This window comes from Convolutriloba macropyga, chromosome 1 (assembly GCF_964194025.1).
Source record: "Convolutriloba macropyga chromosome 1, txConMacr16.3, whole genome shotgun sequence".
NCBI classification, from domain to species: Eukaryota; Metazoa; Xenacoelomorpha; order Acoela; family Convolutidae; genus Convolutriloba; species Convolutriloba macropyga.
This window is the reverse complement of record NC_134468.1, coordinates 13,952,829-13,968,072: the sequence shown is the minus strand read 5'-3', so window position 1 is coordinate 13,968,072 and position 15,244 is coordinate 13,952,829. Positions and strand designations below refer to the sequence as shown.

At 36.4% G+C, this 15,244-nt stretch overlaps 2 protein-coding genes across 3 annotated transcripts in view; both read right to left on the bottom strand.

Annotated features, from left to right (window-relative positions):
* LOC142335302 (putative protein-lysine deacylase ABHD14B) overlaps window positions 1-15,244 on the bottom strand; it is a 568,842-nt gene that overhangs the window by 58,898 nt on the left and 494,700 nt on the right. The window lies entirely within an intron of this gene.
* LOC142345765 (prolyl 4-hydroxylase subunit alpha-1-like) lies at window positions 3,309-9,546 on the bottom strand. Of its 2 annotated transcripts, none has more exons than XM_075398086.1 (5): window positions 9,130-9,545; window positions 6,608-6,789; window positions 4,772-4,927; window positions 4,046-4,232; window positions 3,309-3,696 (listed from the first exon to the last, which is right to left on the bottom strand). In XM_075398086.1, exons 1-5 carry the CDS (start codon window positions 9,364-9,366, stop codon window positions 3,592-3,594), a joined length of 867 nt encoding a protein of 288 aa, XP_075254201.1. In that variant the 5' UTR covers window positions 9,367-9,545; the 3' UTR covers window positions 3,309-3,591. The 2 variants fall into 2 exon arrangements, with proteins under 2 accessions (XP_075254201.1, XP_075254210.1); XM_075398095.1 differs by having other exon boundaries at window positions 3,608-3,724; window positions 9,130-9,546.

The following is a 15,244-nucleotide window of genomic DNA, read 5'->3' as shown; positions in this document are numbered from 1 at the left end:
GGTTGACTTAAATAGGATCAAAATACTTCAAAATGACCTCTTCGCCATGATTATTATCAGCAGTTCATAATTACTTAACATTACAAACTAAGCTACTGTTAAAGTGCAATGATCGAAAACAGAAGTCAAAAACCAAAAACCAAGGTAAATGTTTGCAACAAAACCAAGTCAAAAATCAAGTCATGGACAAACTTGCTCTAGCTAAAATAAACTTGTAGAATCCCAAAACTCCTCTTCGAGTCATAAAAAGACACACACGTTTACAATAATTGCTTCTCATTTGAGAGCAATTGAACACCTAATTTTTAACATTTAAGGCAAAATCCGTGATGAAACCGATTGTGAAATCAGTGATTGGTAATGTAATTTAAATCCAGTGGAGCGGGAGATAATGATAACGCTGATTCTTCACAGAGTCAACCAGATAAACATAACCAGCTAACGTCGGGCGAATTGCTCTCCAACAACCGGCGAGCAGTTCGCTTCGTCAGTAGCTAGCCACGGTTTAGCGGGGCCAGTTTTAGTTTAATTGAAGGGGAGTGAGGTGAGGGTAATAGATGCTGACATCAAGCCACATAACAGCAGCTGAAGTGCAGCATCAACAAAAGTTAAGGGGAGAGAGGCGAGTGTGCGAGAGACAAAACGCGAACGGAACCTCAACCAATAGAGAGAGAGAGAGTGAACTAGGAAAACTTTCCATGATGAGATTCGACTCTGCAACTTCTAGCCATGTTAGTAATTAAAAATCATATAGAAAAAAACTGAAAGTGAAAATTTCCAAAGAAAAGTTTCCATATATTGCAGTGGAAAAAAATGTTCAAAACCATTTTTGTCTCTATAGCTCTGTCATTTAAACAACATACAAGACTTGAAAAAAGTATCGTTGGCCAGTAATGATCGTTCAGCTCAGAAAAGGACAAACATTCAAAAATTTCAAAAACAATTGCAAATTTTAATCAGATCTTGCTGAAGTTTGTGATATAAATATCTTCAGAACTATTTCACTGCTTCAAGAGAATATCCAGTGTCCCTAATTCAAGCCTTAAATAGTAACACTGGCTCAAAGATCGATAAATCTGGAACTTGATTAAAAAAATTTCGAAAACTTAAAAATTTAAGTCATAAAAATTGCAAAAACTCGAGTCTTAAAATATTGGTAACTATTCCATTAACTCCAGGAAATATGGCGCACCTTATTATCAAACCTCGGAAGAGGTCCCTGGTGCCGTAAAAAAATCAAAAATATTTAGAAACTTAGAAAAATTGCAAAATTTTTTTCTAAAAATTGCTTAAATTCGTGATATTAAAATCTTGAAAAGAGATTCACTTACATCTAGAAAATATGCGGTAAGCTATTATCAAACACAAGGGAAAGTCCCCTGGCTTTGAAGGCTGAGGAAACTAAAAAATGACCAAAATTTTCAAAAAAAAAAACTTAAAAAATATTGCAAAAATTATAAAAAAAAATTGCTAAAAATTTTGATATTATAAAGCCTAAAGCTATTCCATGGCCAAAAAAAAAATTCAGTTTCTCTTAATCACAACCCTGAGGAGCTTTTCTAACAACGGAGGCTGGAAAAACCTGATAAATGACAATAGATGTAAAAATTGAAATTTGCAAGTTTTGCCAAAAAAATGCTAAAATTCGTGATGTTAAAATCTTGAAAATTCCATTACACCTCGAAACTATACAGTAACCTATTACCAAACCCCAGAGGAGGTTCCTTGGCTCTTGAGGCTGGAGAAACTTAAATAAAAAAAACTTTCGAAAGTTGAGAAAAATTACAAAATTTATCAAAAAAGTGCTAAAATTTGTGAAATTAAAAAGTTGAAAAATTTTCCATGGTCAATAAAAAACTTTTAGTAGCCTATTATCAAACCCTTAAGAAGGTTTTCTGGCCCTTGAATAATGACAATTAATGTCGAAAAAGTTGATAAAAACTTCCAAGTTTCGTCAAAAAATGCTAATGTTCGTGATGTTAAAATATTGAAAAACATTCAATTACAACTGGAGACTATACAGTAACCTGGTATCAAACCCTAGAGGAGGTTCTTTAGCTCTTAAGGCTCGGGAATCATAAAAACTGACAAAAATTTTCAAAAAACTTGCAAAATTTATCAAAAAATTACTAAAATTTTTGATATTAAAAAGTCTGAAACTATTCTATGGACAAAAAAATAAAGTAGCTTATTATAAAACCCTTTAAGAGGTTTGATGATCGCTGGGCGTGGAAAAACTGTCGACAAAACTGATAACAAAAAATGTCAAAGAAGTTGAAAACATTTTCAAGTTTTTTTTTAAAAAAACGCCAAAATTCGTGATGTTCAAATGTCGAAAACAGTTCCATTTCCTTTAGAAACTGTGCAGTAATCTATTAGGGGAGTTTCGTTGACACCTATGGCTTAAAAAACTCAAAAAATGACAAATTTTCAAAACGCTTGAAAAAATTGTGAAAATTAGTATAAATGTGCGTGTTTTTGTTTGGATTACCAAAACATATAGCTCTTAAAATGGTCATAAAAAGTACTTATGTCTTGCAAAGGACCTTTATCAAATTTAACCAGCCTCAATTGTAGAGTGATCCAACAAAAAAATTCGGAATATGACGAAAAAACACAAAAAATTGCAACATTTCGGGCTCAAAAACTCCTAAAAATGACCTTTTAACCTTACACTACGGCCTTCCCGGTAGCTTCATCACACTAAGCACTTGCAGGACTACTAAACGCTGCTAAGGGCCTCTAATGAAACTACCTGTTTAACCCCTTTTTAAGGACGAAAAGTCAAATGGGTCAGACGACAAATCGGTCAAGCGAAAAATCGCATAAAAAAAGACAAACAGGGCTAATATAACTGCTACAAACTTCGTTTGAGAGCAATTAAACACTAATTATTTTTAAGTGTAAAATAGCACCTCAAAATATCACCTCAATTAATGCCCGCTGGGTGCTACCTGTTTATCCCGATTTTAAGGACGAAAAGTCAAATGGGTCAGACGAAAAACCGGTCAAGCGAAAAATTGCATTAAAAAAGACCAACAGGACTAATATAATTGTTGCAAACTTCATTTGAGAGCAATTAACAAAAATTCATTCTTCTCATTGAAAATATTAAAGTTTTGTGCCCATTATATCAGAGCCGAAGATTAGTATGGCTTACAGTATGTTCTTTTGGCCTCAAACTTAATTCGCTTAGTGGCCATTAAACATCGAGATACAAATACCCGATAACAATCGCTGACAACAATGCATTTCAATTTTCAAAAAAATCTTCGTTTTATTGCTATTAGCAGTCGTCAAAAACCATAGAATCGCATAATAATCAATTTTTTGTTTGATTAAATTTATCAAATTCAATTAATTACAAAGACATTTTCATCTTTTCATGAGATTCATTTCATCATCTTAGCCATATCAGATTAAAATGTAGAGTGATTTACAAATTGATCCTTAATTAATAAACTGTTCAAACAATAATCATTGCCATTTAATTCTATCACTGGTTATAGTTAACACGTCTCTCAACATCTCATTGTTCATATTTACTGTAGTAGGTTGACGATTCAGTGGAAAACCTCATGTCCATCTGTCTTATGTCTTCCTCTCGTGATCATCCTCAGGTGGAATAAAGCGATCTTCTTCTATGCAGGGTGTATTAATGAACTGTCCATCGTAGCTGATCCATTTATTAGCAATCTTTCATAGATAGGTTTATCTTTCCCTACTGACAATACCCGCAACAAAATTACCTTATAGATGCTTCAGGAATGCTTTATTTCTGTTCAAATCCTTTACTTTGAGATAAAAACAACACCAAAAGAATTATTTTTCAGCACTTTAAGAACGCTAATAGTGTGCAGCTTCTTGAAAATCCAGTATTTATATTTTAGAGTTTTTATCTGCAAAAATTCCCAATATCAGTGTCGCGAGATGTAAGGAATAGAGAAATTTAGCACATTATTGCAGTTGTCCATCGTTTCAGCTACACAGCAAAGAGAAATGTTTTTTTTTAGTTGAGAGATTGTAAAGCGAAGGAAAAATAAACCTTTTTGCTTCCAATTAAGACAGGACAACCTGCATGTAAAGTCTCTTCATAAGGCGTCCCATCAGATCTCAGGTTTTCCCACACAACTGCTGAGCCTTTTCTCGGAGCCACTGCAATGTCCAACTTCGGGAAAACGGTGTTACCTCCTTCCAACACATCAGAGAGATATACCACCATTGTTATTAGCCTGAAAAGGTCAGTCTGGTTCAGGTTGAAAAGCAACAGGTCAAAATTGGTTTTTGTAGACGTCAAAAACATTTTATGGTGACTCTCTAATATGTCGAGCTCCTAGGAGGGTTCCTCCTAAGGTTTAGGTTTCCGGTGCGGGTTTATGTTTCCCGAAAATATATTCTAAGTGTTTAGGTTCGCAAGTGTCAGATATTCTGGGAAGATGAAATTTCACGAGTTCTGAGGAAGATGAATATTACTGATTTTTACAAGATTAACGAATAATAATTCGTGCAATGAACTTCTTATCTATACTTTTTATTATTTTTTTATTTTTGTCCAATCAGAATTGAGTTAATTCTATTAATAGATAGGAAATATTTTCCAAGTTTTGTTTTAGTCTGGGTGTTTATGCTCGATACATTTTTACAAGTGGTCAGAATTTGAAAACAAGTCTGAATCTGATCAGAATGAGCACTATGCCTCAGTTAAGAATGGTTTGGACAAGTGAACTTTTTCCGGTGAAAGGTGTCAAGATTTGGTCAAATATAGCTTTACCTATTGCTCCAACCCTTGGCTATGGCACTCTTCAGATTTTTGAGCGCCTCTTCAGTAAAATAGTCGTGATGTATGTAGTAATGGCCTCCTATCCCATAATTGGCAATCTGATAGCTCTCCGAGAATCTCATATCTTTTGTCAAAATGTGTCCAATCCTAAACGCAAAGAATTTTCGCCAAATTTATTGTTCGAAAAAATTGTAGCTAGACAGCTAATTAGCAGCTATTAAAAATTGACTCGGAACGAGCTGTGCTAAGATATTAGGTTACAACATAGCAAGTTCAAAGCAAAAAAAAGTATAGTAAATTGAAAGCGAAAATTACTTATGGAGTTGAAGCGGGTAACGATTTTAAAGAACATTCGATTGTTGTGCATAACTTCTTTTTCGGTTGTGATAGATTCATATCAACTCCCACGGGCCGCAGAGGCATGGCCAATTTAGATAATCTCATGTTTCAAAATTAGTAATTAAAGCCTTTATAGTCGTCAATTGAAATACATTATACGATTTCTCTGTTTCTTGTTTCTATCTATGTCCGATTCTTGCAAAATTGATCACTTTCGATTAACTGTTATCCCGAAAAGAGCACACGGCGAACCCACAATGCAACCTAAGCACATATACAATCCCATGAGCCTCAATATCGAACTATGAAGCCGACATAAATTAAGACGACGGCTGCATTAAATAATGAGAAAGTTTACCCTTTTCGCTAACTTCTCTCACAGGCGGCTGAACTATAGACCCGCGTCGCCCAAGTACGACAAATCACCTCTGGGTTTTCGGTTAACATTTCTCTGAGCAATATCTCAAACACGTTATCGTGCAAACGAGATACTTGTAGCTGTCATATTTTCGATTTAAATGAAAAAGGCCATACATAATAGCATATCAAGATTGGCCTCATACCGGTAGCCTATAAACTGGCCAAGAAACTTAGCATTATCTAATTGACAAGCAGACATAGCCGACTACCGTCGGACAGATTGCTCTCAAAGAACAGGCGAGGTGTTGGCTTCTCTGGTTGTAGCTAGTTTAAGCTTCGACATAGAAGAGAGGGGGGAGGGTTCCAAAAGTATATCAATTCAAAGCTGCTCTTGGCGCCTTGAAAAGTTCCTACTCAGCAGCTTGGTTGAACCGTATATTTAGAGCATACTAGAGCTTTAAGAGCTGCTCGGCACTTAATGTACCCGTGCATCGGTTCATCCGTTTTATCAGGTCTACTTAAACGGCTCAAGCGAGCAAATAATGTGCCAGAAAAGGCCAAAAGGGTGAAGCAAAAATTTTGCGTAGAAAAGGATACATTCATTTGGAAAATGCTTCAAAATTGGCTCTCGAGCAATTAAAACTTTCTGCTAGTGGAAACACGTATGACACTCATGGTACATTTCCATCGCGCTTCATTCAAACATAACCGACTAAAAGTGGGGAAAATTGCTCTCCAACGACTAGTGGGAGATCTAATCAATTGCAGCCTGCTTCAGTCGGAGGGGGGGTCTAAATGAGACTAAGAAGTCCAATAGTGGGCTTCAAATAACCACATTAGAGGTTAACATATACCACTATTAAGATTTAAAGTAAAAAATGGCACCAGTTTCGGCGCACTTTTCATTTGACTTTTGGTATTAAATTGCCGCCAATTGAGTTCAGCTGCTTGAAATTGTGATTGAGAGAGAATTTTAGATCACGCGAAACGCAAAAAGTGAAGGGCGTAAAAGTTACTCGAAAAGTCAAAACGGTCAAGCAAAAATTTTCATAAAAAGATACACACACGTTTACAATAACTGCTATGAACTTCGTTCAAGAGCAATTAGTCATTAAGAAAGACTTGTACCTAGAAGAGACAGCAGCAACTTCAGGTGTCATATCACTCAGCCAAGCCGTAATGCCTGTGCGTGTCTCCTGTGTACTTTTAGTACCAGCCTCATTCATCACAACACTTCTCTCTGCAAAAGGTGCCAGCCTCCATAACAGATCAGCTTCAGTCGAATTCATCAAGTCGTATATGACGAACAACTAAACAAAGAACACGTACGTCAACACCATCATTCATCACTACCCAATTATAACACTTGAAAGTAGCAAGTATTTTTGTCCTAGGTCACAACAAATGGCATTGAAACCGGTATTCTTAAACAAATAGAGGAGTGTCTCTCAAGCAAGAGATGATCACGGTTCGAGTGCAGCCTGCTTAAGCATCGCAGTAGAGGAAGGTGCTGTACTGAGCGGCTATTAACTGCGGGAGTTTCCAATATGCTACACATGTTTACTTACTGGAGACCTCTTACAGGTAATGGCCATTTTTAAATAGAGCAATCATGAATATTACAACGAAGTTGTTATCGCCATCGTGAAGTCATCAAGCTCCAAGGCGAAGCCGAGTTGTCGAATAACTTCGCGATGACGATAACAACTCCTATTGCGATTACAACAATTGCCAAACCGATGCAACTTTGTAGATGACAAATCTACCTTTTCCGCACACTCCTCAGATAGCTACGGAGAGTCTATTGGAAAAGAGCCTATTGTAACAGCGAGGCCTAGCGGTTATTTCACAATTTTATCTAGCATATTTCCACCAGATTTCATTACCAAAATTTTAATTGATTAAGTGTGCATTGAGAGCAATTATGACGACTCTCTCGTGAAGAAAACGTGTTGATTGCCCAACTTTAATTTCATTGACTGAGAAATCATATACTTTCGAAAACACTCCGATAAAACTGGCAAACTACAATCGTGCTGAAACTAGCTGATTTCCCTCAAAACTTCTTGTTCTTGAGATTTTCCTTACAGTTTTTGATACAACAGAGAGTAATGTGTAGATGGTACTTACAGGCACAAACGAGAAGCGGAATAAAAAAATATTAAAAACAGTTCAACACTTGTATCCACGTTAATAAAGAAACTGAACATCACACATGAAATTTGGCTCTTTGAGTCCAGGTTCAATCTTTCTAAGTAAGCTCTTTGCCTCGAAGTTTTAGTGACAGATGATATGGTACCTTAGGTTTTGTAATTTATTTTCATGGCTGCTGATCCCACATTCATTCTGAGGAAATAAATATGAATTAAATCTATAATTACGCTATAAATGCCCATTTCTACAAGTTTTCTCTAAATTGCAGATTTTATTCCGCATATTCTGTTAGTTTCGAAAATTACACTTAATTCAGCTTCTTAACTGAACGCTATAAAGCATAATACTAATGCCAGCTGGCAATCGCTTGAATGAACTTTGATAACCTAATGTGATATGACGTAATGGCCGGGCTTTATATGCTTAACCTGTTTCTTTTGATTTTGCTCTTTTGACATTGAACTTATTCACTACAATGCGTAATTCAATGTGTGAAAGAATTGATAATTCATTCAGTTGAAACAGTGAGGTCAGTCAGACGTCAAACGTGAAAATCGTGACTCATGTAAAACAAAAAACGTGATCAAAAGGTAAAGCGAATTTAAAAAAACATACCAGGACAAGTCTTGACGTACAATTCAAAGAATTTGATTGACTAAACAAAAACTAGAAGGGACTATGCGTGAACTGGGAAAACCATTTGCAACAAAATCAGATAAAAAAAATTTAAAAAAAACTAAAGATCAATGTCAAAACGCCACATCTGAACAAAAAACCACTAGCGAGGAAGAGGTAATTGGTTCAAAAAAAAACTGGGCCTAGAATGAACTATGAATGGATTGAGAAAACAATTTAGAAAAAAAAATCCGATCCAAAAAATCGAAAAAAAAACTAAAAAGTGAAATTGCCGCAATCAAAACCAATGTGAACAAAAAAACCACTTGCGAGAAAGCGAATCTTTTCCAAACGCCATTTTCTCGCTCTACTTTTATATTAGAGCAAAAAAATTTTAAGACGCGAAACCACTCGCTTTTTCGCTCCCCTTCCTGTTTCGGCGTGACCAAAATTACTACTCCAATTTGGCTTCAAAAATCATGAAAATGAGTGAACAGATCTTTAAAAAAGCGCCCCAATACAATTCAAATTCTTTGAACTGAAAGAGCGCCTAAATAATAGCCGTTGAGAGGCTGACGGCGGTTATTAATCATTTCTGATAACTTTACTTTCAAAAACGTTGTTCATATGTTTCTTTGGTGCGTTCTATTTTTTTGCCGTTTTTAAATTTTAGAAACTTTTTCTATGTTTTCCCGACTATTTTTGACGTTATTAGGACCTTTGTTACTGCCAAGACTGGGCATTAAACTTGCCAAGACTCGGATTTAGACTCGCATCATGATCGATTTGCTAATGTTATACTTGATTTGTTATATTATTAGATTTTCTACTACAAACTGAGGACAGAACTTGGCGTGGCACGCTGATTTAACAGTACTTACGTTCGGTCTTTTGTTGAGCCATTCACGCCTGATAGGCTGGAGGTAGAAGCTGGGATGCGGACTCCAGTTATCACACTGCAGCTTATGGAATTTTTGTGTATACTTTTGTCCACCGGCACATAGGTCAGCATATTTCAGAGACACGCTAGTGTGCGCTTTACACTGTTTTCCGGTTAAACAAGAAAGACGTTTGCAATTCCGCTTCAGGACGTTTGGGAACTTTACATCAAAAGTCATGTTTACGGAGCGCAGATCAGTCCTTTGAAGAGTTGCTTCTTTGGCCCACGAATACGTCCTGCATACATCCTGGAAAACCGCAGCTTCTCCGGCCAAGTACTCAATTTCGTCATTACGCAGTCCTCTCAATGCCAATACATTACCTGAAAATTACGCTTAGAATGTTAGAAACCACAAGCAGTTGATGTCTATTGTCTAAATTGGGGAATTACAAGAATCAGAAGATGCAAAAGTACACGTGGTTTTAGCAAAAGTAGACAAAAAAGATACACCTGTTCGACCTGTTCTTTTGATACGTGGTAGCAGTTATGAAAACTTGAACAGATTTTTCGACACCTTTTTTTCCAAAAACTACAAGGCGCAAACATTGAAACTTTTGTTTTTACCGGTAAACAATATTCCAAGAACCTCTTTTACTGTTTTGCCTATTATTTGAATTGAAATCATTTTAATTGTAAATAGTCTAACTTTAAAATGCATTTTAGCTGATGATGCTAGATATAGAGAAAACGTTTGTACGTTAAATTTAATAATTGACTTAGCTTTTTAAAAACTAATTATTGACTTAGCTTTTTAACAGCTCCATAAAAGAGCAAAGCTAATTTTTTGTCCTGAGATATATGATGTCAGCATAGCTGTCCTCCTTTCTCAGAGAGCTTCGAAGCCGGTCGTTTCAGCGTTTTTGAATCTGATCGGCCAACTCCAATAGTGCATGCGAAGACAAGTGGACAATATGTTGCTTTGTCAACATCAGTTACTCTTTGATAATATTTGTACTTTTTAGTAGATGCGCGGTACTTGTATACTTCGCTACTGCTTTCAGGGCAACTTGCCAGCGGTTTGAAAATTTTAACATGAAAATGTTTTCTTGAACCTAGATTCCAAAAGTCCGTTGGCTTTGATATCTAATCTTGCATCATCATCAGTTGTCGTCGGCTTAAGAGCAAAGGTTTCCCCTTGCAAGGGCTGAAGATGAGGTTCTATATCGATATCATGACATACATCACATAACAAGTTCGCAAAGCAATCGCGAATTTCATTATGTCTCATTGGGGTGTATTCTCCTTTCGGACTAAGGAGGGCACGTGCCACAGTGAAGTTTTCATTGCATGCGCATATTGATGGCTTCTTCACTGGTTCACAACTATAGCGAAGGGTAATGCCATCACAAAACTTGCTTTTCGTTAAGTCAAAAAGAAATCGCATCAATAACAAAGCATTCAATCAGATTGATGCTCTCTTTTCATTAGCTAAGTCATGTTAGCGACTCTCGTTCTTATTCACTTGGCTCTTAATTCTCGTCTTTTTTGACGTGATAACATCGAAAACAACACAAGACGCTAGAAAAGCTTTACATTTTCTTCCTCTCGATGAGAACAATAAACAAGGAAAAGAGAATGAGTTATGCAAAAACTGGCTCCATTCAAAATGCCACAAAACAAAATAGGAACACGCCAATATGCAGGACGTTGTTTGGACTTGAACGTATTGCAACAATCAACAACCAGCCGGGGCAGTTGAGGCGAAAATGATTTGGGGTTTGTGGAAGACATTATTTTCACAGTTAGTGTTGACACGAAGAACTTGTTAGATTAGAAAATTCAATACACAAATACCTGCAACGAGTGAAAGTGGCTGTCATTGGTATCAAAAACATGACACAGGAATAATGCTAAAATTTCGCATCTGTGCGCCGCTTCAGTATAAAACGTAATTTAAGGGACGATTCACAGTGCTTTTAATGCATTATTCCTGTGCCTACACAGATTTCTCAAAAGCTTTCGACAAAGTGCCGAATTTTGAGCTTGTACAAAAAATTGCAAATATTGGAGTGGGAGGTTGAACGCACGACATCCAGTCTGGTGTAACCGAATGTTGAATTCCTATTTTTACCTTTAATTTCATGAAAAGTACTTGTTTAGAAATACATATATACACACAGTTTTTGTTAACAAAAATTGAACTCACATTCCTTGTCTCATTTATTGCAACCCACTAAAATCAGGGTTAAGCCGGTACCTTTAAATAATCAGATGGATTTTTGGTTTTGTATCCTCTGTGAGCGAACATATCTCAGATTCATATTGTAACTAATGAGACCGCAACAAACACGTTAAATTAATTTGTAAAGAACCCTGAAAAAAAATCCACATTAACTTGATAATTACCAACGTTACTTTAAAATTTGGAATCAATTTTTCAATGTATCAAAGTAGTTCTTTAAAAACTTTATTTCAATGAATTTTCTTTTAAAAAACATCAAAAATTGAAGAATCTATAGATTTTTAAACAAGGAATAGTTAATCCGGTTGTTTTATAATTTTTTAAGGTTAAGTAAGAATAAAGCATGATTCAACCCCTTTTTTATACTGGACTGATCTGGACTGAAAATCAAAACCCAACAGAGTGGTCCTCCAGTATTGTTAATGAGACGTTGGATAAAATAGTCACGAAGGAAAAGGTCACAACAAAACCACCCCAAAATGAACATTATCTTAAAAAAGTTAAAAGTCTTAACAATAGGGAGCCTAAACCTAGGTTTTTTGTTCAATACGGAGGAAATATCACGCAAGATTTTGCAAGTAGACTAAAAAAATTGTGTGCTATTCAAATCATTTTCACTAAAAGAAAGCTAAGAACTTGCTTGCCCACCTTGCAATCACCCTTTGATAAGAATCTGAAATCCCATGTGGTGTATAAAGTTACATGTAATGGATGCAGTTCCATCTATGTTGGCCAAACCAGCCGACATGTTACCACTAAAATTCAGAGCATCAAAAGAAGGATTTCCCTGTTGGACAACACCTTGTTGAATGTTGTGGCACAACGCATAACGTAAAATGGAAGATTCTTGATGCATGTCGCGGGGTTGAAAAACTAATGACGATAGAAAGGATCTTCATCAAAAAGCTAAAACCAATTAAATAAGCGCGATGAGTATCGGGGGCTTGAATTGACATTGAAGTACTAGTTCAAATACAAAAATTTTACTTCTGAAATTCAAAAAATATTCTGGTACATGTTAATTCGAAATTTTGTCAAACCCAAAAAGTAAAGAATAAAAACAGATAGGAATGAAAGTAAAAATCCCTTTTCAGGAATAGAAAGCATTATACCCGGGATTTTCATAAAATCCCGAATAAAAAATGAATCGATTTTAGTGTAATAAGTGTAAATAAAATGTTTTAAATGTGATTTTAACTGTAAATAATTTCAAAAATTCGATGTTATTTCAACCCGTTTCTTAGAATTATAGTCAAAGACAAGTACAAATACTTTGTAAATAATTTCATTTAATTTTTAAACCTGACGATGAACGCTATGTTCGAAATCGTTCGTTACAGTTAATCAGCTTAAGTTTTAATTGACAATTACTCCTCCGCATCTTTTTTATACTGCATGATTGTGTCCATATTGACTTTTTACAGTCTTTATTTTCTGTTAAGCAGCTACAAATAAACAAGTTCTTTCCATAATTCTTCAGTAAACCAGTATTAATGGTCACATGATAACTAAGTGGTTCTGGTAGTGGTTAACCATTATTTGCAGTCAATCCAAACAAACGATAAACGCCATAATCGTCTGTTCCAAGTTTCGGATCAATTCTCTTCACCCCCAGTGTGTTTTACGCCCTACAGTTACAAATTATATGTTTTATATAGCACGTTACTATGTAGGAAAATAGCACGTGCGGTTGGGGGGCGTTAAAAAGGTCAATTAAGAGAAAGCCCCTCGCCTAAAAGAGTAGTCGGTCACAACTCGGGGGCAGCAAGTACTGGCAGTAGTCAAAAATTGCATCATCAGATGCCAAAGATAAAGAAATTAAAGCGTTAAAATTATAATCAGAACAGATATGGTAAATAGCAATTAAAGTATAATGTGTAGTGATTTTGAATCAAGAATACAAAAAATATAAATCATTTCGCGTAACAGCGTCCCTCCCTCTACAATGGTTCCTATTGGCGCCGGCGCATGAAGCCCGCCCCACGGAGGCAGAGTTTGGAGCTACGCAAAAGAGCGAAACTTAATTTTGTCCTTATGTACGTAATCACGTCCGAATAAAATCTTCCTTCTTATCACTGATCATTGAAGTCAATTTCTTAATGGCTTTTGATGCTGACGGGCCAGCTCCACCTGTATACGAAAAGATTAACAGACAGAAGGTAGTTTTCTCGACTTCGATTATCCTTTGCTCGCATTTCAGCTTCTTGATGGACTGGTGATATTTGTAGGAATCCTGTATGCTTCTTGTGCAACACTTTGCATACGGATTAAACACTTTCAAATCACAGAACGTTTTGCTGAAACGTCAAACGAAGAAACCATTAGCTTTGATATCTAGTCCAGCGTTGTCATCAATAGTGGTAAATATATTTGCGGTTATCCCTTGCAAAGTCTGAAGACAGGGCTCCACTTCAACATCATCGCAGACCTCATTGAGCAGGTTGGCAAAAGACTCAGGGATGTCATTGTGTCTTATGTGCGTATAGTCACCTTTTGGAAAATGAAGAGCATGCGCTTCATCAAAAGTTTCTCTGCTTGCGCATCTTGATGGCAATATCACAATATTCCATGCATATCTAAGAGAGCTTCCATCTCTTAACTCTCCGTTGGTTAAATCAAAACTATATCTTTTCAATGGAAGTGCGTTTAGCCAGCATGCTGCTCCTTTTTCGTGGCCAAATCTAGAGAACAGTCCTCTTTATCATTAATGAGATCTTCGATTGGCAACTTTTTTGCTCGAGCTTGTTTCTTTTTTTTGATGAATTTTTTCCTGATGAAAGTCTGCATCTCCAGCGTTACAATTCCGTAACAATTCTGTAACGATACTGTAAGGCATCACAAATACGAATAGAACTTTCATATTCGTTTGCCCTGTTTTCAGGAAAAGGAACGCTTAAGCCACCCTCTTTAGCCGGAAGAGAAAAAACCTACCGGTATCTGTCATTGTAAAAGGGATGATTCAACATTGAAGGTGTTTTTATCAACATTGAAAGTTTTTTGTCAATTATTTTTTCGGCAACCCTCAGCAGACTGTCCGAGTTTGGCGTAAACCTAGCAACAAATCCAATTTATGTAGCAGTCAATTAGTTAATGATTTGTAAACATTCTAAGGGGACACATTTCTATGTTTGGCGAGCTTCTCAAGCATTTTGGCGTAGTTCACTTACTTCTTCTTTAGTAAATCGTCGCAGCTTTTATCAGAACCAATAAACGAAACCAGAACTCGATGATCTTCAAAAACATTTTTTTTAATCCCGAAAAACATTATTCGCATTCTGAATAAACTCAGGTTTTGTAATAACATTGTATTCGATCACATTATAACCGAAAGCACCACCATGCTCATGGAGCTCAACTAGCACGATTCACAGCGATTCACGGCCACCTGTCACATCACCGTCACCTGCGTACCATTTATGAGTCAAACTTTGAGCATGCCGATGAGAGGAAGTGTAGCGACTCCGTACATTGCCATGGCTATCGGATCACCTCTTGTTGTTCCTTCCTGAGACAAGATTCCTCTTCTATCAATGAAAAGGTCTGATGGGTTCTTATAAGAGTTTCCCATTGCTGTATAAATAGAGGGACAACAAATTCTGATTTTTTTCAGAGGCAGATCTGTATTCAAGCTATTAAACGCGTTCCTGACATCAATCAGTAGGATCCCTTCAGCGCAACCTTCATGAAAGCGCCGCCGGAGTGCGTGGATAGCATGTTCGATGTCCCACTGTTGTCCAAGGCACATCTATACGTTTCTCCCAATTAATTGAAGATCTCGTTTAACGCACTTCACTATACTCCCACAAAATAATTCGTCCTAAGTCCTCACCAATGCCAATTGGTTGAACCTCGGGGCATTTTTTTATTGCAATCG

What these genes read in the sequence shown, in the direction of transcription:
- LOC142345765 (XM_075398086.1), bottom strand. Translation starts at nt 9,366, where the DNA reads ATGACTTTTGATGTAAAGTTCCCAAACGTCCTGAAGCGGAATTGCAAA. An exon ending in GTTGCTGCTGTCTCTTCTAG is followed by an intron (nt 4,928 to 6,607) that starts GTACAAGTCTTT and finishes CTTTGCGTTTAG; the next exon opens with GATTGGACACATTTTGACAA. An exon ending in GCCAAGGGTTGGAGCAATAG is followed by an intron (nt 4,233 to 4,771) that starts GTAAAGCTATAT and finishes TGACCTTTTCAG; the next exon opens with GCTAATAACAATGGTGGTAT.